Consider the following 27,241-nt stretch of genomic DNA (forward strand, 5'->3'; position numbering starts at 1 on the left):
GCCTGTTTATTTCTACCTGAATAGAGAAATAAATATTGTATGATAATAAGTGTGACAAAAACCAGTGAATGTTCCGGATGTTGACGTGGTTGTATGTGTGCACGGGCGCTGCCTTGGCTGGTGTGGCGGGAGCAGGTGTCTCTCCTACGGCGATTTGAAGGAAGTGACACCATGATTCATGTAGATATCCGGGCGGAGGGTACTCCAAGCAGCGGGAACAACAAAAGCAAAGGTCCCGGGGTAGTTGTGGGCTCAGCAATAGCAAAAGAGAAGCAAACAGGCCTCTGGACGCACTGGGTAAGGACAGTGGAAGGGAGCAGATGAGGTGGTTGGGCCTTGTAGGGCGTGGGCAGTTCTTTGGTTTTACTGAATCAGAAGGGGAGTCAGCCAAGAATTTTTGAGCAGGAAAATGACATGATTAAAATGATCACTTTGGGAGCTTCCCTGGTAATCCAGTGGCTAAGACTCTGAGCTTCCACTGTAGGGCGCGCAGGTTTGGTCTGCTCGTCAGGGAACTAGGATTCCAAATGCTGGATGGCTTGGCCAAAACTATATATATATTTTTTTTTTTTTTTATAAAGGATCACTTTCCATGCAGTGCAGAGAGTAGTTTAGGGCAAAGGTTGGCTTATCTTGGCCCCAGGGCCAAATCCAGCCCCTGCCTGTTTCTGGGCAGCCAGCAAACCGAGGATGTTCTTTACATTGCTAGGGGGTTGGGAAAGAAGTAAGATGACTAAGAATATTCTGTAGCACATGAAACTTATATGAAATTCAGGTTTCAGTGTCCGTTCAAGCTCCAGTTTTATTGGCACAGAGCCATGCTCGCTTGTCTGCGTAGTGTGTGAGGCTGCTTTCAAGCCGCGACAGCCAAGTTGAGTAGTTGCAACAGAGACCATCTGGCCCACAGAGCCTGAGATGTTTACTCTCCGGCTCTTTAAGAAAAGGTTTGTTGATCCCTAGTTTAGGGGGGTCAGGGATGGAGGCAGGGAGACTCGTGATGAGACGGTTGCAGAGGCCTGTGGTGGCTCGTCTGGACCAGGGCAGCGAGAAGTGGTCAGATGCTGGATGCATTTCAGGGGAAGAGCTGAGTGGTTGTCTGCAAACATGAGGAGTTGGGGATGATGCCAATGTTTCTGCACCGAGCAACTGGAAATGCAGTTCCCATTCACTGAGATGGGGAAGACTGTGGCAGCAGCAGGTGAGGGAGATGGGCCAGGAGACAGCCCTGTGCTGTGTTAGCTTCACGAGACCACGTGGATGGGTGCGGTAGGCAGGCAGTTTAGAGGAGGGGTCTCAGCTTGAGCCAGGCTCCTCACTGTTGTCAGTGGATCGAAGGGTCATAAAACTCTGGAATAAATGGAATCCGGTAGGGGGTGTGGATGGATGGAGCACAGGGGTGCTCAGTGATGAGAGGAAGGGGAGAAGGGAGCAAAGGAGGTGAGAAGGAGCTCCATGGAGGGAAACCAGGAAAGTAGGGTGTCCTGGAGGAGCGTGTGTCAAAGCAGAAAACAGGGTCGTCTGTGTCAAACCTTCTAAAGTCAGGTGAGATGCAGGCTGAAAGCTGACCCTGGGTCTGGCAGCATGGGTCACTGGTGACTTTGATTAGAGCCAGATGAATGAAATGGTAAGGGTGTCACTGACTCCAGCTGGTTCAAGCACAAACGGGAGGAGAGGAAGTAGAGCAGGTGCTTTGGAAGCTGTGTTTTCTGCTGCCCCAGTGTGGGCTGGGAGGATGCCGAGAGCTGGATTTGACCTAGGTTTGGGAGTCTCCCTGGGGAGTGCTGGTGGGGGAGGGACAAGGGAGCCGAGCACCTGTGTGATGGTGGGCAGTGGCCTCTGGACCAAGCATGGGGCAAAAGTGAAGCGTGAGTGAGAGGAGGGTAAGCAGGAGGCCCTGGGTCACTGCATTCAAGGAATTGTTGTTGTTTAGTTGCTCAATCATGTCTAACTCTTTGCGACCCCATGGACTGTAGCCCACCAGGCTCTTCTGTCCATGGGATTACCCAGGCAAGCATACTGGAGTGGGTTGCCAGTTCCTACTCCAGGGGATCTTCCTGGACCAGGGATCGAACCCACCTCTCTTGCATTGGCAGGCGGGTTTTTTTTTTTTTTTTTACCACTGAGCCATGAGGGAAGCCCATGCATTCAAGGAAGTAGGGCCATGGAATTGTTGGAGTAGGGATAGTCAGAGCGGGATGCTTGAACTTGATGTTGTGAAGGGGTGCAGTTGTGGTTACCATCAAGGTCTAGAGCAGTGCTGTCCAGTAGAAATAGTGTGACCGACGTGTAATTTGTAATGATCTAGGAGCCATATTTTAAAACAGTATAAAGAAGTGAATTTAATGATATATTTTATGTAGCCCCATGTATCTAAAGTATTATGTGAATTGAGGGCAGGAGGAAAAGGGGACGACAGAGGATGAGGTGGTTCGATGGCATCACCGACTCAATGGACATGGGTTTGAGTAGACTCCAACAGTTGGTGATGGATAGGGAGGCCTGGCGTGCTGTGGTTTATGGGATCGCAAAGATTCGGACATGACCGAGAGACTGAACTGATGGTCAATATAAAAATTGTTGAGGTGTTTTGTCTTTAAATTGTAGTTAGTTCAGACTCAGCACACCTCAAAAGCCACACGTGACTTGTAGCTACCATACTGGATAGGCTGAGTCTCGGGAATGACCATGGAAGTGCAGTCCTTGTTACAAGGGAGTGGGTCAGGAACAGGGAGGCCAAGGTTTGTGACCGATTGTTGTTGTGGATTTGAAACCACTTATGATCCTGATGAGATGGGCAGGGTTGGAGAAGGGAGGCTGGGACCCTTGTTAGGGTTGCTGTTTCAGTGGCCCCTACTCTTCACCTTCTGCCCACCGTGGAGCGTTTCCTGCCCAATCCTGTCATTTCTCAAAGCATCTGTGATGTTTTGGACGCTTGCAGATCAGAGGCAGATCAGAGTGGTAATTCCTTGGAATTGGGGATTCATGGCAAGATTTCTGAGTCACAATAATAGCAGAACACAGGGTCATAGTTTTCCAGGATCTCCCTAGTAGGGCAACTTTTCACGTGAGTTTTACTTTTATCCTTTAGATTCTTTGTTTTGTCTCATCTTTAGATTCCTAGATTTTGGCATAATGCTCGAATTCTATGGGCTTCCCTGGTAGCCCAGCTGGTAAAGAATCCGCCTGCAATGTGGGAGATCCTGGGTCGGGAAGATCCTCTGGAGGAGGGATAGGCTACCCATTCCAGTATTCTTGGGCTTCCCTGGTAGCCCAGCTGGTAAAGAATCCACCTGCAATGTGGGAGATCCTGGGTCTGGAAGACCCCCTGGAGAAGGGATAGGCTGCCCACTCCAGGATTCTTGGGCTTCCCTGGTGGCTCAGCTGGTAAAGAACCCACCCGCAATGCAGGAGACCTACCTGGGTACAATTCCTGGTTGGGAAGATCCCCTGGAGAAGGGAATGGCCACCCACTCCAGTATTTTGGCCTGGAGAATTCCATGGACTGTATAGTCCACGGGGTTGCAAAGAGTCAGATACGACTATGCAGCTTTCGCCTTTCAAATTCTATTAGTTATACTTAACAATCCTAAATGTGTTTGAATCCCTGAAGAAGCTCATGTTTAGTAGCTTTTTGAGACAGTCTCATGATACAGACCCTGCCTGCTCTCTGATGCTTTTAAAAGGCAGGCATGGCCAGTTATTTATTATGCAAAGAATTTAAATACACACACACACACACACACACCATTTATTATGCAAAGAATTTAAATACACACACACACAGACACACACAGGCATACCTCGGAGATATTGCAGGTTTGGTTCCAGACCACTGCAATATGGATTTTTTTGGTTTCCCAGTGCATTTAGAAGTTATGTTTACACTACACTATAGTCTGTTAAGTGTGGAATACTAGCATTATGTCTAAAAATAACGTATGTACTTTAATTAAAAACATATTCTTTCCCCCAAAATGTTAACTGTCATTGAGCCTTCTAGCAAGTCATAATCTTTTTGCAAGAGTAACATCAAAGATCTCTGATCAGAGATCATCATAACAAATAGAATAATAGTGAAAAAGTGAAATATTTTAAGAATTACCAAAACATGACACACAGACGTGATATATGCAAATCCTGTTGGAAAAATGGTGCCAATAGACTTGCCACCAGCCCTCAGTTTGTAAAAAACCAGAATATCGTGAAGTGCAGGAAAATGAGATGTGCCTGTGGGTATGTGTGTGTGTGTGTGTGTGTGTGTGTGTAGGTGTCAGCTTTGATCCACAGTATGTATTTAAAATTAATAAACATTGATGGGTGGTCAGAAGGCTATTTTTTAAACCCTTTGTGGGCACTGCATGTGTACACACACATGCATGTTCCCTTCCCAGGTGGTTCAGTGGTAAAGAATCCATCTTGTAATGCAGGGGCCAGAGGAGATGGGGGTTTGATCCCTGGGTTGGGAAGATCCCCTGAAGGAGGAACTGACAGCCCACTCCAGTGTTCTTGCCTGAGAAATCCCATGGACAGAGGGGCCTAGCAGGCTATAGCCCATGGGGTTGCAAAGAGTCGGACAAGACTGAAGCGACTAAGCATGCATGCACAAACATTGATGGTAGGTCAGGAAGCTGTTCTTTTTTAGCATGTTTTAGCCCAGGGAAAGTGAACTGTTTTGAAAGGGTGAACAGAACACTTCAGCTACACACATGTTCTTACTCCTTCCCATACCAGTAATGAACCCCAGGGGAAAAGGTGAATGGATACCCTGATTCTGTCCCCTGTTGTTGTTTTCTGCGTTAAGCCCAAATCCTCAAAAGTTCGACCAGCCCCCAAATTAGGAGGAGCCCACCGTGAGCCTTGTGGCTTAGCTGGTAAAGAATCCACCTGCAATGCAGGAGACCTGGGTTCGATCCCTGGGTTGGGAAGATCCCCTGGAGAAGGGAAAGGCTACCCCCTCCAGTGTTCTGGCCTGGAGAATTCTATGGACTGTAGAGTCCATGGGATTGCAGAGTCAGACATGACTGAGCCACTTTCACCTTGAGCCTCATTTCTGAATCTTTGTCCTTGGGTACCTTTGTGTTGAAGGAGTCATTGGTGGAGTCATTGATTTCTTGTGAGATGATGTCGTGAGAAAGCAGGGTCTACCCCAATAGTCTGTGTTTTCTGCGTCCCGACTTCAGGAACCCCCTGAGCATCACAGAGAATCCGCCTGGTCCCTCACTATGCACCTTTATATAAATATCATGGCCTTCTTGCCCACTGTGTACATACAAAAGAAAAGACTCAATAGACACAATTTAGTAATAATGAAAGTTTATTCACTGCATAAGTTTTCTTAAACTGTCTTTATTCTAATTAAAATGTTTTCCATCTGATAGGGAAATGAATATCAAGAGCTGGAAATTAAGCAAGAAATTAAAATAACATTAATGGCTTAATTACAGTTTGTCTTGAGGTTTTTCCTGCTCAGTAAGTGGTGTTTTGCTTAGAAAGTCACTCCTTTACACATAAATCTATATGAAGAATGGACTGGAATGTGTCCCAGCAAAGGGAGAAGTATTTTATGATGGAATTTGTAAATTATAACACAGTTATGTAAGAGAACCAGAGGACTAGCTTTTTAAAAGCATCATTAGGGTAATTACTTAATTTGGTACACACACAATTCTAGATTCTTTGAAAGTAAAGGTCAGTGTGTCTAGGAGACCATGAAGATGAGCTTTTGGACTTTTGTTCATTTTTAAAATTTAGACCCGGTCACCTATCATGCTCTTCTTGTAATTCTTGACTCAGAAAATGCAAAATGTAACATTTAAATTTGTAATTTATTCCTTCAGAAATGTACACTTTAACCAGCAAAGCCAGTGGAGCCTCAACCAGGGCAGATATTTGGCCTGATGTGTGCAAGCACTTGCCCCTCCCTTGTACAGGGACAGGGAACCCACATGCAGGCCGGCTCTCTGGATGGTTCTGTGCACTGTCATCTGGGTTTGCCTTAACCAATGAAGTATCCATTAACCAGACATTACCATCTCTGGATGTAGATGTAGATGATGGTGGTGGTTTACTTGCTCAGTCGTTCTGACTCTCTGTGACCCCATGGAGTATATAGCCTGCCAGGCTCCTCTGTCCATGGAATTCTCCAGGCAGGATACTGGAGTGGGTTGCCATTTCGTCCCCCAGGGATCTTCCTGACCCAGTGATCGAGCCCACGTCTCCTGCATTGATAAGTAGGTTCTTTACTGCTGAGATACCTGGGAAGCCCTGTAGCTCTAGGTTCAGGTAGAGAAATACCAGACCCCACAGCCCTTCATGATCAAGTGCAACGTGCTTCCACCAACCACATCTCACCCGCCTATCCTCACCCTCCCCACACACGTCTGTCCTTTCACACACTCAGACTCTTTCCCTACCCTGGCCCTTTCTCCCCACTTCGGCTTTATCTGACAGGGACTCCTATAGGCCAGCCCAGTGGTCACTTCACACCCTTTCTGCACAGCCTGTCCTGTTGATTCACTCGTGGGCATTGTCTTCCACATCCTTCTGAGGGTCCTTGCCATGTCGCACTGTAACTTCTCTTGGTATTGGTGTCTTTAATTCACTAAACCCGGAGCGCTCTGGTTGGAGCAGTTGCTGGACCCCACCTGTTTCTACTTCCATAGCACCCAGCCCATTCTCTGCATGTGGCTGTGAGTGGGTGAATGGGCAAGTGACACTGGGGTCATGTACCTTCAGGTCAAGAGGTAAACTTAATAACTGTTTTGAGGGAAGACAGTAAATACTGTCTTTGTTCATACAGGGGCTTTCCAGGTGGGGCTAGTGGTAAAGAAACTGCCTGCCAGTGCAGGAGAACTTAGAGACGCCGGTTCAATCCCTGGGTTGGGACGATCCCCTGGAGGAGGAAATGGCAACCCGCTCTAGTATTCTTGCCTGGAAAATCCCATATTCATACAGATCTCAAAATTTGGGTAGCAGAAAGCAAGTGTGCATTTTAGGTAACAGAAGGCAAATGTGCAAAGAGCAACAAAAAACAAGTCAGAAGCTGCTGTCTGATTCCCTGAAGACAATCACATTTTATGTTAAAAAATATCTGTATATATAAAGTTTACTTTTGGCTGTCATGAAATCTTCCATTTGTTGTTCTGGTGTCTTAATTAACTAGTTACGTAATTGAATAGCACCTAGGAAAATAGATCATAAATGTCATGAGAACTTCCCCTCAAAGAAGCTCTTTTCTTTTTGTGATGTGTCCTTTTCAGGACTGCCTTCAAGTCTTGTGAAATTGACTGGTCTCTCAGCCTTGGACACATGCCTGAATATGATGGTTGGTCTTTCCTTTACCTTGATTCACTGGAATTCAGTAGTCACACTTATAGTCAGTCAGTCTGAGGTTTGGTTGGAAAACAGTCCCAAATTTGAAAAACAAATTAGGTGGCATCTCCTCCTTCCCTTGGGGCTCAGATGGTAAAGAATCCACCTGCAATACGGGAGACCTGGATTCAATCCCTGGATTGGGAAGATCCCCTGGAGAAGGGAATGGCTTCCCATTCCAGTGTTCTTTTCTGGAGAATTCCATGGAAGTTAGCCTGAGCGACTAACTTTCTCACTTCTCTCCCCAACACTGTGTGTTCCCAACTTGCCCTATTAAGACTCATTAGCACAGTGTTCAGTGTTTGACCCCAGATCACTGACTTTATGGCTCTTCCCCCCGAAGGTACTTGAGCAATGAGAGGTAAAGAAGAGGTAGATTTCCGGAGAACAGATTGTCAAGGCTTGCTTTCTGCATCTGTGTGCGTGTGGGTAGTTTATAGGACACTGCAGGAACCACCTATGTAGCTTATCACTAGAATCTTCCATGATTTGAAACTGCTAGTTCTTTGCCTCATTCAGTATCCTTTGAAATTAAAAAAGTTTTTCTAACCTGTGAAACTGGCCAAGGAAGTGACGATTGGAAGTGCTGGGGATTCAATTTTAAGAAGTTCACCTTTTTAGTCCTGTGCTTCAACTAATAGTCGCTAGCAGGGGAGCCTCTTGAAGCATTGTGTTGTACTGTATCAATATGTACTTAGACACGTTCATCTGAATTAGAGAGCTGATTGTACATAATGACTCCCCTGGGACGCTCTGTTAGAAAAAAAACAAAACAAACCAAAGTAGTTTACTGAATATACCGAGTCAGTAAATTCTTCTGAAATTAGTGTAAATTGAATCTGAACCTTGATCATCTTTGAAACTTTAAATTTTTAATTTGACCCTTTAAAAAAACTTTGTAGCCTCTTAAAGATACAGCCTGCACAACCCAGTAAAAGTTACACTGTCATGATTATGGAAAGAGCCAATTTTGAGTTACCACAGGGAAATAAGTCAGGAGTGTGGGAATATCTATGTATGTAGTAGTGTGTGTTACTTATATGTGTGTACATGTGTCTATATATGTAAGTGTTTAGTATAGACTTCAGTTTGCTTTTACCCAGCTCTCTCCTCTCTGCCTCAGGAAATGGGGCACATTTTCTTCAGTTGAAAACAGAAATAGAAGCGACGGTCTTGACCCACTTTACACTTATTTATTTCAGGCTCTCACCACACACTTGTTCATGGGCGCGTCGAGAAGAGGGAGCCACAGAACCGGAGCCGGGAGGGCTGCCACTGGAGTGAGAGCTGGCAGAACTCATAGGGAGAGCGCGGCCATCCTGCCAGCGCCATGTCTGGCTTCAAGACAATTCTATTAGTGAATTAATTGTACTCAAAACCCGACATTAATTTGATTCGAATGTTACTAAAAATGAAATAGATTAAAGCGACCCAGTCTTGCTTCATTCAGAGTTATGAAAGAGATCTCTGGCCTGACCTAGCTCAGGGAGAGGGGAGTCTCTGTCCACGTGTCATCTGGTCACAGAGGCCTGAGTGACCACCCGTACACCCACATCCCACTGTCGGTCCCCTTAGGGAGCTGCCCTTTATGTAAGAGCGGTGATCTGTTTGTTGGTCCCTGTCTGACTCCCAGGAGGGTGGAAGCTCCATGAGAGCAGGGCAAGGCCTCTGTCATGTGCACCCAGTGTCCCCAGAGCCCAGGACAAAACCTGCAGTGTGAGTCTAAATACACGCTGCCCAGCGGGTGAGTGGGCATCTCATCCTTCCTGAATGTTTTCCTTTAATGTACCTCTTGTACATGACTTCTCAAAATGACAAAGCGGTGAAATTTGGGGGAGGAATAGAAAGACTTTGCTGTAATTGAAATGACTGTCAGACTGGTAGAGGGTACATATCAGGCCTTAGAGTTAAGATTATAATAAACCTTTCTACGTGTTCCATTGTCCGTGCCTCCTGATGAAGATGTAGAAGACATAGGAAATGCGTAAGTCATGTCTCTGGGATATTTTAACATCAAGACATCTGATGAGAGGCTGGAAAGGAGCATCAAAAAACAAATATAGGGAGGTTGAAAATAGGAATGAAAAATTTTTCTTGATATTTAATAGCAATAAAATTTGGCATCAAATAAACAAGCCAAAATATTTTGTAAATCAAATGGGCATTAACAGAAATACAGAGGGAACTGGGAGGCATTTGTTTAGGTGATAGTAACAGGGCAGTTTTGTTCCAGATTACCTTTGTAAGTGTGACAGGTGCTCCATCTTTATTCTTTGCATGTTGGCATAGACCAGAATACTGATACTGTTCCTGAAGATGTTGCTCTTTGAGGAGGTTGTGTGTTTTTTTCTCTTTTTCTTTCTTTCTTTTCTTTTTTTTTTTTTAAATACAAAGAACAAAAACAAAACCAAGGAGACAGTAGCCTGTGATGTGGGCCTTTATCTCAAGGTGAGTTTATTTGTGTCATCAAGTTGTGACGAATTATCTAAAGAGCTGAAACTTCTTTTCAGGGGTAGCATACTTTATTGGTCCAGTTTTGTTTATTTCAGTCTAAACTCCGGTTATTTATTGGACACTGAAGAAATCAACTAAAAGCAGCGAAAGCAGGCCCAATTGAACTTGAGTTTTGTGTCACATAGAGAAGTAACCAGCATTTCTAATCGAACTAAATATGTTTCAGTTTCTCTTAAATTAAGTGTGAAAAACCAAGACTAGATTTTTTTTTTTTTAATGTACCACAAAGCAAAACAAAAACAGAAATCTGTTTCAGGGCATAAATGCATTTTTCATTAAACTTTTTGCTGAACCCTTTTGATTATATAATCTTACCATGCCATGGAAGCCTAAGAAGTATGAATTCTGGGGTGAAGAAATAATTACAGAAAGGAGTTAATGAGGCAGAACTTACAGATCTGCATTTACAGTCTTGTGGACAAATAAATCATTGATGGTAGACACAGATGTAAAGAAAAATTCCTGATTGCCTTCAAGAAATGCAAGGTTGAACTTTTTACTAAAATAGAATTTTACAGCCTCTCAGAGGGACGTTGTGAGTATTAAATAAGTGTAATGTGCTCAGAATAGCAACCTAGGGCATAATGAGCACCGGTAAATGTTCACTATTTATTCTTACAGGGGTTTTAGTACAAAAGATTAAATCATGTTTTAATCATGCATAATAAACTGTACTATAATTTTATTATGGTAAATGTCCATTTGTAATTCAGTGAAGAGTGGCTTTTTAAAGTAATGAAGAAGCTGAAAGTCTTTTTCTTTGTGCTGCTTTGTGTACACATGTTGGAGCTGCTGGGGCGTGTTATCCAGATGACAACCCCAGTGACAAAAGATGCAGAAGCAAATGTGTATCTCTTAGCGTTACTTAGAAATCCATTATTTTCATAAATCTGAAGCGTCAATTAGCTTACTGTTTTTTAGCATACTCTGCACATCATCTGTGCACTTCTAAGTTTTATGGAATTAAGTTGAAATTTATGGCCACCAAGTACTTAAAGCCCCTGTCAGATTTACCCTTCCATTGATTTGAAGTCTAGCTTTCATTCAACCTTCCTGCAGTTCAGTGTGTGACCTGAGGATTTCCAGAGTGCTGACACGAGTTAGTGCCCTCTGGTGGCACGCAGAACGCCAGGCAGAGAGGGCTGACCCACCAGCCTTCAGACGACTTTACTCAAGAGGAGCCACCTTATGACTGTTTTTCTCTGAGCTTTTCTTTTCAGTGTGTTTTGAAAAGTCGCATGGTGGTTGGTTTATGCCCACCTGTCACTGTACTTTTTACGTGCTGGTCAGTTTCCTACTCCATGGAGCTGTGGCCCTGAGTTCACTAGAAACAGCCTTCCAGGGAGCCTTCTTTAGAAGCTTATTAGCTTGTGGGATGATTTCTGGGGGAAAGCATTTTCGAGTGAACTTATTGTAAGAAAGTATACCAGCATTAAGATTTTCCACGGGGCACCAGGACATCCGTTTTTAGACACATCTCTTAGCTTGCTTGTTCAAAGAGGGGCCCATAATTATAGAGTGATGATCTCTGGATGACTCTGTATGGCTGAGTGGACCTGAATTTGAGCAAACTCCGGGAGATGGTGAAGGCCAGGGACTCCAGGTACACTGCAGTCGGCAGTGTTGCAGATGGGACGAGACTGAGCTGCTGAGCAACAGCAAGGGTACTGGTGGCAGGTGGATGTTCGGGTCCCGTCTCCATCTTCCCTGGAGGGCAGCCCCACCTTTCCCACTTAGGTCCCTTGGCCAGACTGGGTTATACTTCGGGCTTTGGGATCAGGCAGGCCAGGAACTGGGTCCCACCTCCACCTCTGAAAAGCTGTGGGATCTCCTGGGGAAATCATTTTTTTACAAGTTTCTTTCGCTGTGAGGTTAGGGCTGCCGCTGTTGATTCTGAGCTGTGTCAAGATGTGGTTGTGAGGTTGAAATGAGTTGGTATGTGAAGAAGTCTGGAACTGCACAGAGTGCTGTTAAATATGTAAGTTTCCTTTTTTTCCTCAGAAGCAAGTTTCTCTCTCCCTTTTTAAATTTAAAAGGTCACTTTGACAACAGAACTTTTCATTTTGGAATAATTTTTTATTATAGCAAAATTGCAAAAATGGTACAGAGTTGTCATATACTCCTCCCCTAGTTTCTCCTGCAGGCCTCACTTCTATACTTTCGGGTTTCCTGGTGACTTTTCATGTATAATCCCTGGGAACTTTGATCAGATTTGGCTTTACATGCCAACTCAGTGCTTTCCTAAAGCCAAAATGATTGCCTTTAATACCTCAAGTTTCACTGTAGATGGGGCATTTGCTTCCAAACCCACCTTTCTGCTTTTACCATGGTAAATGTCTGTGGCCATTTGACATTAGAATAACCTTCTTTGATTTTCCAGGATCTTAACACCTAAATAGTTTCTCTGTTTATGCAGTTAATGAGCTGTGCAACCAAAGGAGAGACAGAATAGGCAGTTTATGTCATTATTTCAGCTGGGCATTTTTGCCAATCTCAGAGCCACTGGTCATGCTATCACAATTTAAGTCAAGGTAGAAGCATATGCATTTTCTTTCTTTGAGGTTTTTTTTTTTTAATTGGAATATAATTGCTTTACAGTGTTGTGTTAGTTTCTGCTGTACAATGAAGTGAATCAGCTCTATGTATCAGCTACCGACCTCCACTGCTGATCCTAAATATTTCTAATATTCAGAAATAGAGAAAGAAACTTGCAGGGTTTCCCAGTTAAAAGTTCACTGACTAGTTTTAATATATCAATAATCTATAAGTAGCATTATGATATAAATAAAAAATAGTAGCAACTCAAATTTTATGTGCCTTTACAGTTTTAAGAAAATGACTCCACAGGCACATTATTTGGTTTCTTAGTAATCCTGAGAGAGGCAGGGAGAGCTTTGTCACCCCTGGTTGAGGTCACATAGCAGGAGTTGGAGTCTAAGTTGAGTACAGAGGCCCTGCAGACATAGACTGGGCCATTCACCCGTGTCTGCCCAGCACTCCTGCAGGGACGTGGCTGTAGAAATGCTTCTTTCCTCCCATTTGAGTTGGCTGAATTCCTAAGTCAGAGGAAAACAAATATCATATATTACTGCATATATGTGGAGTCTAGGAAAATGGTATAGATGATCTTATTTGCAAAGCAGGACTAGAGACACAGAGAACAAAGGCATGGACACCAAGAGAGGAAAGTGGGGGCAGTGGGATGAATGGGAGATTGGGATTGATGTATACACACCACGATGTATAAAACAGATAACTGATGAGGACCTGCTGTCCTCAGAGAGAACTCTACTCAGTGCTCTGTGGTGACCTGAATGGGGAGGAAATCCAAAATAGAGGGGGTGCGTGTAGATCGTAGAGCAGACTTGCTTTGTTGTGCAGCGGAAACTGACACAACATTGTAAAGCAACTATCCTCCAGTAAAAATTAATTGAAAAAAATAATTTGGCCAACTTCACCCCAGTGACCACTTCTGTGCTTTTAATATGGACAGCAATTCTTCAATACATAATCAACAGCTTATGTATTTTGTTTCAGTCTGGACCCTTCCTGAGTGTTGTGAAATATTAGGCTCAATTTAACAGGATCTCCCCATTCCCCCCTGCCCCGGGGGGTCCCTGGTGTGTGTGGCGCTCCCCGCTGAGCCTCTGCAGGCCCTAGTGAATCTGCAGCCTTTGCCTACAGGCGTCCTGTGCTGCAGAGACACCGCGGCTCTGCATCTTTTCTGCAGGAGCCGCTGAGATGTTAGAACGAGAAGATGCTGTAGTTTGAAAAAGTGATAAATGGGCCAGGTTCTTGAAAAGCTAGCAGAACAGCTTATTTAAACATTTATTAGGTCTGAACAGAAAACAAAAATGAGTCTCAAAGAAATCTTTTGCAGATAAGTTGGGGTAGATGCTTTACATTCGAATACCTGTTTCTGTGGCATGAAAGTTTAATTTTGTGTCACATTGTTTGTTTGGTTTGGGTCTTGACTATATCTCCATTTTCTGCAGCTCACTTAACTCTTCTGGAGCCACGAGTTCAGAGGAACCCATTGGTGGCTGTAGTGACAACTTTTCTCAGGCTGTTAAGTTCTCACCAACCACTTGGCTGAGTTTGGTGGGTGGTCTTTTTTAAAATCAATGACATAGGGAATTTCCTGCTGGTCCAGTGGCTAAGACTGCATTCCCAATGCAGGGGCCCAGATTCAGTTCCTGGTTAGGGAACTAGATCCCACATGCCACACTGAGAGTTTGCATGCTGCATGACACACCTAAGACCATGTGCAGCCAAAAAAATAAAAAAATAACATAGATGAACCCATAAAGCCAAAGTCAAATATAAGAATTAAGGTATATTTTATTTTTTTAATTAAAAAATATAAGATACATTTTAATGTCTTAAAGTTCTAACAGCCTAATTAAAGAATGATTTTTTTTTTTTTTAATGCTGACAAAGCATCTGAGTATTTACCTGATTCTAGCCTGGCAGCTCTGAATTGGAACAGCATCTGGGGTATGTTCTTGGTGGTTTTTCTGATGGCCCCTAGCGCCGGGTGGGTAAGCTGCTGCCTTACAGCTATATCAGATGTCACTTAATAAAAAAAATCTTTGTTGTCGTTGTTTTGGTTGTCCTCTTCAGGTTTGGTGCTTTTTAGGAAGTTATAAAACAAATGGGACCATCTGGCTGGACTGAGGTTGGGTCACCGTTGATCTGGGACAGTCCCTATTGATATAAGTGCCAAATGGAAAATGAGCATTTCTGCTTCCCACGCATATGTGTGGGGGAGATGCATCTTATAACAGGGTTCTGTTCCGTCAGGGGGCCTCCCAGGGGACTGATGAGGGGAGGTCAGACAAGATGGGGTTCTGGTCTTCCTGTGGCTGGCGAAGTTGACTGTGGATCACTCAAGAAGTGTATTACCACTTCTCTTTTTTTGAGTTCTGTGACCTGGGTTGCCAGTTTGCGAGAGAGGTGTTCTGTGTTTGCGTGTAGCTTACAGACACTGATTGGGAAAGAGTTATGCTAATAAGAATAATGTCCAAAAACATCAAGCTGACTCCCCACAAGTGGTGTGGTTACCCAAGTATTAATTCGGATTATACATGTCTTTCAGCCACGGGTGGGTGCTACTTTCCCTTTTTCCTTTCTGCTTTCTTTACCTACCAGATAGATTCACATGAAAAATTAAACTAGGCCCTAGTATTTACATGCTGAAAAACGAGATCTATGTTCAGAGGTACCTTGTGGCAAGTACAGTTTAGTGAGTGGAGGAGAGGAGGGGCCAGTGATTTCTTTGCAGGTTGAATGTGACAACCCACCCATCTGTGCTGGACTGAAATATGCCTTTGAAGTGGAATTTGCATTTTAAGTTCAGTTTTGAGAACCGACCATTCCCTGTGAAAGTGAAGTTGCTAGCAAGTTTGTTTTAAAGATGCTACCACCCTCTATTTCTGTGAACCCAACAAAAATAGCATGGAATAAAATTTAATTATGCTAGACTGAATATTTCATGTGGAATTAAGGGGCAAGACTTGCCTTTAAAAAGCATTAGGTTTGGAAAGAATAAAGGCTTTGTAAGTTCTTTGGAAGATACTATAATTAAAAGGTTTGCTCAGATATATTTTTCCCTTTTTGAAGAGTTTAAAGAAACTCAGCCCTCCCTTCCAAAATTGATTACCTCTCAGACCTCAGCCGTGCTCGGCAGGAAATACGGTGAGACTGTTGCTGTGCTGATTTGACGGCTTCTTTCTGTTAAATGTAAGATAGGTTTTTAATCTTCTGATTTAGATGTTTAATAGCAAGCAAACGTGTGACTTGCTTTGGTTTCCGCTGAACCTGTATTTAAGTCCGCACAAACCGTTTGAATAAAGTGAAAACATTGCTGGACTAGCTATTTTAAACATTTTAGGATTTAAGAATGCAAAATGGGGTTCCCCTTTAAAAATAGACATGACTGCTTGCATTTACATAATTACCGCTAACTAGCACAGCATTTTAAATGGTGACAAACTTAGGGGAGAAAAAGTATCTGTTTTTTATAAAGCCTGGTTAGGGGACTTCCCTGGCAGTCCAGTGGTTAAGACTGTGCTTCCAATACAGAGAGCCCAGGTTTGATCCCTGGTTGCGGAACTAAGATTCCACATGCCATGCAGCTCAGGTAAAAATTGAAGATACAATAACAATATGTGAACCAACTTGGAAAAAAAAAAAAGCCTGGTTAAAGGAAGCTGAAAACCCTCTGAGAGCCGCTCCTTGTGTGGATGGCTTGGGCAGAGCCAGGAAATAGTTCAGTGGAGGGAGCAATGTTGTGGATGGAGGAGAGTGAGTAGCCCAGGCACCTTCTCTGGACTCTGTTGACTCTCCTTTAGGCTGGAACTTCCTTACCTTTCATCTTGGAGCAGTTTGTGAGTATTAGTTCCTGAGGCTGCCCTTTCAGTTTTGGAGCAAGTGCAGTGACCTCTGTAAACTGTCAAAAGGTGGCTGGTGCGGGTTGAAGTTCACTATCCGTGGAAAGAGCCTGGAGATACTTGTGACAGTGAAGATGAGGGCCAACACCCAAGTTCAGCAGTGCTTCCAAATCAGAAGCTCAGAAGTGTCCTTGATTCTGCCCTTTCCCCCAACCCCAGATGTGGACTCTGTCTGGAAGTCCTTCACTTCCCCTTCCAGGACCTCTTCCATGTTCCATATTTCCATGGTGCCTCCTGAGTCTGCTGCCCTCGTTTTCTTTGCCTGGACGTCCACCACCTGTTCCCAGGTGGCCTCCTTGTCTCCCTGGGCGGGGCTAGGGTCAGTTATTCAGAATATAATTAAGAGAGGTCACTAGCTTGCTTGAACCCTGAGCTGACTTTCCATCCATTTGGCCTGAGGTTGGCCTGTGAGGTCTGGTCCTGCCAGGCTTACACTTCCCGACGTTGGCCCTCCTGGGCCCACTGATGCTTCCTGCACTCAGAACGCACCAAGCGTGCTTCTCTCTTCTTGGCTGTTTGTTCTGTGTGGGTGCCCTTCCCTCCTTTCCCCCATGCCATGCTGGCTTCTTGATGTCACTCAAATGTCATCTCCCAGAGAGGCCCTCCCCGGACAACTCAGTCTAGCACAGCCCCCCCTCATTCTGTCATCCGCCAGGTTTTTGTGTGTGTGTGTGTGTGTGTGTGTGTGTGTGTGTGTGTCTGTGTATTTGTAATAGCATTTGTTAATGTCCAAAATGTTTTCTCCTCCCCTCCCCACCCCACTAGAATGCAGGCTGTTAGGACCGGGCCCTTGTCTGCTCAGCTGGAAGTGCCCTAAGTTCACAGATCATCACTGATAAAGTTGGATGCAGGCGAGGAACCCCGGAAATTGCCAGTGTTACTAGGGGACTCTGACTTGCTATAATTGGGCACCTGGAAGGACAGCGCTAAGGTCCTTGTCCCCAGGTGGCTTGAAGTACCGTTGAAAAGATACTGCTGTAAATCTTGTCTTTAGACATTGGAAGTTGACATCTTGGGCTTCACAGAGTGGCTATACTTAAACATCAGCTTGTGTCCTGAGAAGGATGTGAGTGAGCATGGTCCCCTCCCCACCCCCCCAAAAAAAGTTAACTATGCCAGTGTTCTTGGCTCACGGTGAGAGCCCATCAGGGGTGCTTGGCCTCCTCGCTGGCCATGGGACAGGACAGCACTGCCTCCCTGACTCACTCATGCGCAGCTTGAGAGACAGGCTCATTTTTTGTGATTTCTCCTATAGCATCTTTCTCATGAGCGTGAGGGGGAAGCTTTCAACGTTCAGTGTTCATTCTGGGATGAGGGGACAAATCTGCTAAGATACTGTATTTGCAGAAATCCGAACTTCGGTGGGTACTTTCCTTTTGGTTCCTGGGGTTTCCTCCCTTTGACATCTCAGATATTTAGGAGGAAAATGTGGAAAGTCTGCTGATAGCTAGACAGTTGGTGATGGTTCCTGGAAGTAGTTCATTGAACCTTTCACGTTCAGCTTCCTTAGGGAGAAAAGACTCATATTTCCAACTCACCGCATCTCAAGCATATGATGCCACTTCCCGCTGTCAGTTAAAGCATTTACTTTGGTCTCCAATGTGCTAGTCGGGGACTGGGTTGTAGAACCCAGGAGGCCTGTCTGCTAATTAGGCAGAAGCACCCCTGTGTGGCTTCCCATGCACGTTGCTATCTTTATCAGCACATCGTTTTGGTGGTTGGGTTGTATGAATAAAAATAGTAACTTGTCAGTTAGTATATGGCGACATGGGCCTTTTTAGAATCAAAACCTATGGATAAAGCCCTGGAGCAGGAGGGGTTGAGTTGTTTTTGTGCATCGGCTCATCAGATTTGATTGAAGACAGCCTCTCCCGTCTCTGTGTGACGGAGCCTAATTTGCCACCCAAGTCCAGGTACTGGGTTGCCTGGTCTCCCTTGCCTGGATGGAGAACAGGTTCAAGCAGGATGCAGGCAGGCAGAGCTGAGGAATGGCCCACCTATGCAGGATTGAGGGATGTGAGATGAAGCCGGGTAGATTGGGCTGGAAGACGGGTTTTGACCAGTTTATGGAGGGTCTCTTTGTAAGAAGTGGGTGACACAGCAGGCAGTGTTCCCATGATGAGTTGCTGGTGGGCTGGCATGTGTTTGGGGTCTGCTAGTAGCAGGGAGAAACATTGGGAGTGCCTGTCCATCATTGGTTTCCTAATTACTGAACACTGAGTAAGGCTTTGTCTACTGGAGCCACTCTTCTCTGATAACAAACATTAGAAACCATCCACTGCATCCCCCTGAACTGTCTCATCTCACTCTCCCAATTCGACCCTTTGGTTGATTGCTCTTGAAATTAACTGGCTGGTTTAGTCAACTGAATATGCTAAACATGTTGCCATACATACTTGCCCATTAGTGGTCAGTAATCTCATTAAGTGTATGAAGGGCCGTGATCTCTTGTGGATTATTAAAAAATAAGTGTTTGTGGTACACTTGACAATGTGCTTGACACACATTTATTGTCTATGGACCTTGTTATTTAATTGCTTGAAAATGAAACAGGGCCCCTTAATCCAGCTTGAAAAAGTGAGGTTGGCCCCCTGGACAGAAACACTGGTTGCATTTCACTGGCCTTGGATATTAGCAAGGGAAAGCCACTCATTTATTTATGATTGTTCATTTCTCCTTTCTTACCCTTAAAAGATCCTAAATGATTTCCAGCTCACAAACTGCATGGTTGTCCTTTTCTAGTAAGTCCTGTCTTAGATGTTTGCAGAAATTCCTGGCTGTCCATCAGTACATAATTCTCCTCCTCATTGCAGGTGCTGTGTTTGGTGGTATCAGAAAAACCCCACAGATTCAAAGTCATTGCCTTAGGGAAGTTGAGATTTCCAGTGTTTAAGCTAATGCAGTTTTGTATTCCTTGTCTTGGCGCTGTGGTTGGCTTATTAAACACTTCCTTAAGTTGGTTGAGAAACTTAAGTTTTGTTAAATTTTAGTGTGTCCTGATTTGGAGAAAACTAATTGTTACCCCAGTGGTGCTAGTGGTAAAGAATCTGCCTGCCAATACAGGAGACAAAAGAAACACAGTTTTGATCCCTGGGTCAGGAAGATTCCCTGGAGTAGGGAATGGCAACCCAGTCCAATATTCTTGCCTGGAGAATTCTATGGGCAGAGGAGCCTGGCAGGCTGCAGTCCATGGAGTCACAAAGAGTTGGACTTGTGAGCGCACGCACGCACGCACACACGCACGCGCGCACACACACACACACACATTATCTATACAAGATTCATCTGTTGCCCATTCCTCAGGTTGGAGTGATGGGAAGAGAAGATATAAATTCTTTCTGGCAGATAAGTTAAAGCTCATAGATGGTGAGAGAACAGGCTGGTCCTTGGGAATAGTTATCCTGGATGGAATTGGCTTGTCAGTTGGCCCCTCGGGTGGTACAAGTTTCCAGTGGGTGTTCAGGAAAGACACTGGAATGAGATTTTCTTGAGTCTCATCTCAGATAGAATCTCTTTTGTTTCAGTTGTCCAAGCTTAATGGCCCAGCTAGCCTGATCTCTAGAAGGACATTGTTGTTGTTCAGTCATTAAGTTGTGTCCCACTCTTTGCGACCCTATGGACTGCAGCGTGCCAGGCTTCCCTGTCCTTCACCAACTCCTGGAGTTTGCTCAAACTCATGTCCATTGAGTTGGTGATACCATCCAACCATCTTATCCTCTGTTGCCCCCTTCTCCTCCTGCCCTCAATCTTTCACAGCATTAGGGTCTTTTCCAGTGAGTCGGCTCTTTGCATCAGGTGGCCAAAGTATTGGAGCTTCAGCTTCAGCATCAGTCGTTCCAGTGGATATTCAGGGTTGATTTCTTTCAGGATTGACTGTTTTGATCTCCAGCAGTCCAAGGGACTCTCAGGAGTCTTCTCCAGCACCACAGTTCAAAAGCATCAATTCTTTGGTGCTCTGCCTTCCTTATGGTCCAACTCTCACATCCATATGTGACTACTGGAAAAATCATAGCTTTGACTAGCTGGACATTATTAACCTTTTATCATATAGGAGACCACCTGGTTGATAACAGGTACCTGGTTGCCGTGGAGCCCCTGGTTTGTTTTGTTCCAAGTATTATTTTTCAATGAAGTAATTCATCTAGACCAAGCACCAAAGTGCTCCTGACTTGCATTCTTATTCTGTGTCCAAGTGCCACAGAGTGCTCCCATGAGGATCCATAGGGAAAATCAGGTAGGTGTCTAGGGTCTATGAGATCATCTGTGCCTGGGGCGCTTCTCCAGGGTAGGGGAGATTTGCCACCCTTGACAGCTCGGCTGCCATCACGAAAGTGTGGCCGGCCGCTTATCCACCTTGGATGCGCCATGGATGATGGATCGTAATCACAGCCGTGTGGCGGCTGAGAGGCAGGCTCCAGCCAGCGTGTGCTGGCTCATAGTGTTTTCCTGATGGATGGAGCCTATTCTGGGAAGCAGCTTATTGTCTCACGTGAACAAGCTTTCTAAAATAAATGACTGCTTTCTTAATATTTTGAATCATTTTCTTCAGTGCATGTTTTGTAGCCGTGGTTTGAAAGCCTGCCAAATATATGCCTTTGCACAACTCCCTGTAGGGCTGGATATACAACCAGACCAAACAGTGTGATTTAAGGTTGAACATAATTGGGAACTCGGCAATCACTTGCCTTGCATTTGATAGAATGGCAGCGGACTGCTCTAGAGTTATTCTTGCGTTAAAAATTATATGCATGACACACAAGCGCACACACATACATGGTCTCACCACCTCATAGTAAAGACATCATACCTAAGACAATTGGCCAAAAACAGTAGCTTGATAAATAATTACTTGACTTTTGTGATGGATACAATAATTAACTTCAGACAGATCCTAGTGTTGACACCACAGATCTGAGGACTTTAGTCAAACTATATAAGGATGCAGGATGGAAAAAAATCAGACGGTGGCAGAAATACATTTAAAATACAATCCTTTGTCAAGTCTTTCATCAGTTGATCTGTTTCCTTGTTTCTGTGGACTTGAGCAGTTGAGCCATAAACTTGGTGAACTTGATGCTGCCTCCTTGTTCAAGGTCTTACTTTTTTTTTTAATTTTAATTTTTGGTCACACCGAGCAGCATGTGAGATCTTAGTTCCTCAACCAAGGATTGAATCCGTGCCCCCTGCAGTGAGAGCGTGGAGTCTTAACCACTGGTCCACCAGGGAAGTCCCAGTTTTTACATTTCAAACCCTCCTATGTGTTTATTATCATTGGATTACTGGTTACTTGTCATTGAGACCTTATTACGTGCCTCATGTGCTGGTGGAAAAAAGGTCATTAACAGCCCCACTCCCCATAGCTCTTTGAAAAATCACATGTGAAATCCAACATTAAAAGAGGGTAATAGAGGGTGGAGATGCACTGAGACTTCTGCTTCATTCCCGGGCTGCGGGTGTTCTTCAGGCTTGTTGCTGGCATTGATACCACACTGGGGAATGAGGTGATGTCTGGAAGGAACGCCTAAACTCCCCAATGATAGCATCCCCATGCCACATAGCCACACAGCCTCCCCACCTCACTTGCAAGAGGACGTTAATTTAGCAAGAGAAGGAAATAAAGTTCAGAGATAAAAATTTGCCATCACAAATTAAGTGAAATTTCTCCAAGGCTTGTTTTTTTAAATGAAATTGTGAACACTTTCCAATCATTGAAAAGCACCTATCCTTTGTAGTTTCAGACAAAGTAATCTAACTCCAGAATGTAACCTGTATTTGCAAACAACATGACTATGAAAAATCCAGGGGAATATATGTGTGCCACAAGAAAGAATGAGTGGATTCAACAAGGCTACAAGATACAAAGTCAATTGTAATTTTATATATTAGGGGGAAAAGGAAGAAATTTAATCAGTACCATGTACAGTAGTTTCAAAAACATCAAACACCTTAGAATAAAACTAAGTAAATGAGTGTAAGACTTCTCCACCGAAAACTACAAAACATTGCTGAGAGAAATGAGAGAAGATTTAACGTAAATGGTGGGCTCTACTGTGGATTGAGAGATTGAGTTTTGTTAAGATGCATTTTTTTTCCTTAAATTGATTTATGAATTCTGTGCCATCCTAGTCAAAATTCAGACAAGCTGATTATAAAGTTTATATGGAAATACAAAGGAGCTAGAAAAACCAAATCAAGTTTGAAAAAGAACAAAGCTAGAAGATTGTATTGCCTGATTTTCAAGACTTCCTATAAAGCTCCCATAATCAAGACAGTGTAGCATTGTAGAGAGATAGACACACAGATCAATGGGACAGAATAGACGGTCCAGAAATAGACCCACACATACATGGTCAATTGATTTTCGACAAAGGTGCAAAGGCAATTCAATGGAGAAAGGACGGTGTTTTCAACAAATTATAATGGAACAATGAGACATTGTATGCAAAAAACATGAACCTCAACCATTATCTTGGACCATATATAAAAATGAACTCACAATGGATTATAGGCCTAAGTTTAGATTCTAAAACTTGAAAGCTTCCAGAAGAAAAAAAAAATTTTGTGACTTTGGAACAAGCAAAGATTTCTTAGCACAATCCGCAAGAGAAAGAAAATGGATTTCAGACTTCATCAAAATTTTAAAATTCTGTTCTTCCAAAGATACTGTTAAGACAGTGGAAAGACAAACCACAGACTGGGAGGAAACTTTTGCAAAGCATATGTCTAATAAAGGACTTATATCCAGGACGTGTGAAGAACTCTTAAAATGCAATAAAATGAAAACAACCCAGTTTAAAAATGGGCAAGAGATTTGAATAGACACTTTAGGATGTTTAAGAAAATCTTAAATCTGTACTTATAGTATGACCCAACAGTCCCACTGCTAGGTATTTACCTAAGAGAATGAGAAGTTATGTTCACAGTGGCTTTATTCATGATTTCTAGTAGCTGAAAACCCAAATGTCATTCATTCAAGTGGTGAATGAATCACCATCTTCCTTGGAAAACCATCAGCAATAAAAAGAAACTGATACAACATGGCCAGATCTTACAAGCATTCTTTGTAGTGAGAAGAAGCCAGACTCAACAGGAAATCTTTTATTTCCGAATAGTTCTACCTGATATTCTGGAAAAGGTAGAACTATACAGAAATAAAACAGATCAGTGGTTGCTGGGGATTGGAGATGGAGGGGTGCTGGCTGAGAAGGGCACATGGGAACTTTTGGGGATGACATAAATATGTATATTTTGATTATGGTTGTGGTTATACAACTCTGTCAGAATGTATACACCTATGCACTTTGTGTAGGCACTTCACAAGATCCCCAAGTGGGCAATATACGTGTGGAAAGGTGCTCGACATTTCACTCATCAGGGAATACAGATTAAAATCACCATGAGATACCTACCACCTATTAGAATGGCTCAGATGAGAAAGACTGCCAATATCAAATATTGGTGAGATTATGGACTATTACAAGCATTCAGTGGTACAGTAACCTCTTTGGAGACTTGTTTGGCACTTTTTATGAAACTGAACATCTGTACTGTGATCCAGCAATTCCACTAGTTAGAAGAAAATACATGTTCATGAAAGGACTTGCAGAGGAATGTTTATATAAAGCCCCAGACTGGAAACAGCCCACATATCCATCATCTGAAAATGGGGTAAATAAATTATGATCACAACTGTATAACACTGAGCTATAAGAATAATGAACTGCTGATATAACCATATGGATGGATCTAGAAAACAAAAGAAGTACAAACCAGTCTGTGGTGGTGAAGTGGGCAGGGAGGGAAAGTGACTGGGAAGAGCCGGGAAGCTTCCTGGGTAATGGAGAAGAAAGAACTAAATGGGGATTGGGGCTGTGATCACACGAGCACAGGTAGTTGCTAAAACTTGTGGAACAGATTAAGATCTGTACATTTTATCGTATGTTAATTATACGTTAGTGGAAGTATTTTATGAGTTCACTCAATATTTTATTGAGTCCTGATTTTTTTTAGCCATTTGTTCTGTTTGATTATCATGATGTACCTTTCGCATAACCCACGTGTTTCTATTTGGTACATGTTGTTGATGTTATCCAGTATTCTACTGGAGTTACAAGGGAAGGCTCAACTTCTGATTGATTTGACATGGCTCAAAGCTTCAGAATATCAAGGGGAGAGGTAAGTAACCTGTGGTTTTAACCCTGGGTCCTGTAGGACCTGCCTTCATTTTCCCGTTTACCATTTATAGAGCCTCAGTGTTGCAGAGAACAAAAGACTTGAAGATTTCCCATGTGCCTAAATCATTGGGGAACCCTTTCTAGAAGCAAATGTGGCTGGAATTCCAGCCTTATGGATTGAGCTGGATGTGGGGGATGGGAATTGGAAAAGAAGCTCTTGCCCAGCTCCTTTTAAACATCAGGGTCCTTGCTTTTGTCTTTGCTTTTGCTCTCCATGAGGCATGTCGTCTGCGGGTGTGGCTTCAGCCATCACCACTCTGGGACAATTCCCGAGTTACCTGCAGCTCATGCTTCTCTTCTGAGCAGAAGCTAGTAAGATATCTCAGTATCTACTCTGTATCACTCTGTCCTCACTACTCACAAATGTGCTGTCATTCTCACTCTATGTAAGGTTTCTCTCAAACCTTTCCTGCTGCAGTTCTATCTTTCCACTTCCCTTCCCATCTTCTCCTTGACCGTAGAAGTCAGGCTCTGCCTCCCCACCCACTCCCTGGAACCTTCTCATTTTAGGATTCACTGAGAACGCTTCGTGACCAAATCCCACGGCCAGTTTCCAGCCCTCATCCTTCCTGGCTTCTCTGCAGCAACCGTTGACATTAATTATCCTTTTCTGTCTCAAAGGAAAAACCTCCTCTTCCTGGGTCTGGGGCACCGTTCTCTCTGCTGCTCACTGTGCAGACCCTGCCTTTCTCCTGCCTCCCCTTGAAGATTCTAGGACTTCTGTGTGTGTCCTTGGCCCTCTTTTCTCTTGGGAGAGGACTCTGGCTTGAAAGAAACTGTTTTTTTTCCCAATGGCTTCAGTTTCCATGTGTACGCTCATGACGCCACATCTGTATCTTCAGGCCCTGCCTCTCCTGAGTTTCAGGTCTGTATTTCATGTTGTGTACTGAACTCTTCACACTCACCATCCAAACCAAGCTCCTCACCCCCAGCTGTGGTGTCCTCTGGTTCTACTTCTGGATCCGAGACCAGTGGTCCAGGCCTGCTGCTCCTCGGTGTCAGTGAATGAAAACCTGGAGCTTCTGCCGGTCTTTCCATATCTCTCCCCCATTTCTGTCTTCTCCATCCCTCCCACCATTGCCCCAGAGTGGGCCCCCATGACCCCTTGACCTGTTCCTGGGTCTCCCTGCTTTGCACTCACTTTCTCTACAACCCACTTCTGCCTTCAGTCCCCCCCATTCCACAGGGTAAAGCCCCAGTTCCTTAGGATGACCTTGAAGCCTTGGGTCTGCGTGTTGCCCGCCCCATCTGCACCTGGGTGATGGGACAACCTCTAAGTTTCATTTCCAGTTTCCCTCCCGTGTTGTCCTCGTCCCCTGGTGGAATGGATTGTTCCCAGCTTCAGGTTTGTGTGGTGCTTGATGTGTTTTTTATTAGTAATCTGTGAGTGTGTCTGTCTTCACACGTTGGGGATGGCAACTGAATTTCTCACTCGTGTGTTCTGGGCCCAGACACAGGGTCTCATACACAGAGGTGCTCATGCAGGGTTATGGAACTGCACTGTTGCCTGGTGGGAGTACCTGCCTTCCTTCAGGAAGGGCTCTGTGCTTCCACACTCCCTGCGCCTCCAGGCACCCCAAGGGATGCAGATGGACCTGGTGTTGCAAGTCCCACCTGAGTGTCTGCGCTCTGGCCACCCACGGGAGCCCCTTGCCTGCTCTGGAGCGTGAGCCCTTGGACTTGTCCACCATCTCTTCGGACGACAAGGAAGGACCACTGTGGGATCTGGATGCCTTCCAGCATTGATGCTAAGAAGAGGAATTGCCTGTTTATGTCATGTCCAAGTGGTCCTGGCAGTCCAACTCTCCCAGGCTTTTCCAGGGGAGAGGTGGGAAGGAGACTGGGGAGAAACCCACGCCCTGCCTGGAGTCTTCCCACAGGAGATGGGAAGCCTGGTCTCCTTACAGAAGAATTGTCTTCCACGCCAAGAACAGCCATGTCTGCTCCTTCCTCGCTCCTGGCAGGGCTGTGGGTGGGCTGTGGTCCCTCTTCTGCCCTTAAATGAAGTGGAACTTGGAGCCTGAAAAGCAACTCTATTGTAGCTGACCTCTACTCCATTGGCACGGGAAGGAAGGACGGTCAGGGATGTGGCCCTGGTGGAGTGGGCATTTTTCACTGATGCCTTTAATAATTACTATTTAAGCAACAGAATGCAGAGTGAGATTGTCTCAAAGGCACATCAGAGCCACAGGAGTTTGAAAGTTGGCTTAGAAATCTGCTTCCCCTCCCCACTTAGTGGCCATTACTTCGATGTATTTTTTTATTTCATTTCCCCTCCCCCTGGTTTTTGAGCACGGCAGTCTTCTCCCTAAAGGGAGTGGGGGAGGATGGTGCTCTGTGAAATATTCTCACACAGTTATTATTTGCCTGGGGCCAGCGCAGGTTTCTTCAGTAAATCAAAATATGCATTTTAGCGAAGTTGAAAACCTCCCTGGCAGAGCCGCTGCAGGTGACAGAGGCGGTGCGGAGGTGACCCACAAGGAGGTGGGGGGCTGGCGCTGTCTGCGCTGGCAGGGTCCCTGGGGCGGGGGGAAGAGGAAATGGAGATGTCAATTTTAGGCCTCAATATTTAAATATTTGTGATTTGTCTGCTCTATTGCTTTGCAGTTTGTTTGCTTTTTACAAATTCGGCATGTGGTTTCCAGTGTGTCCTTGAGTTGGTGAAACAGT

General features: G+C 44.4%; 1 protein-coding gene across 13 annotated transcripts in view; it reads left to right on the plus strand.

Moving 5' to 3' along the window:
* Window positions 1-27,241, plus strand: part of CAMTA1 (calmodulin binding transcription activator 1) — a 961,599-nt gene that overhangs the window by 84,586 nt on the left and 849,772 nt on the right. Inside the window, exon 4 of one of the 13 annotated variants that reach the window (XM_070474235.1) lies at window positions 8,574-9,313. The exons of the other annotated variants lie outside the window; for them this stretch is intronic. Within the exon in view, the coding sequence (XP_070330336.1) occupies window positions 8,574-8,729 (156 nt within the window). The 3' untranslated portion in view covers window positions 8,730-9,313. Of the gene's footprint in view, window positions 1-8,573; window positions 9,314-27,241 lie in introns of those variants that run through there. 13 annotated transcript variants of the gene reach the window in all.

The sequence above is a fragment of the Odocoileus virginianus genome, chromosome 11, assembly GCF_023699985.2.
Source record: "Odocoileus virginianus isolate 20LAN1187 ecotype Illinois chromosome 11, Ovbor_1.2, whole genome shotgun sequence".
Taxonomy (NCBI): Eukaryota; Metazoa; Chordata; class Mammalia; order Artiodactyla; family Cervidae; genus Odocoileus; species Odocoileus virginianus.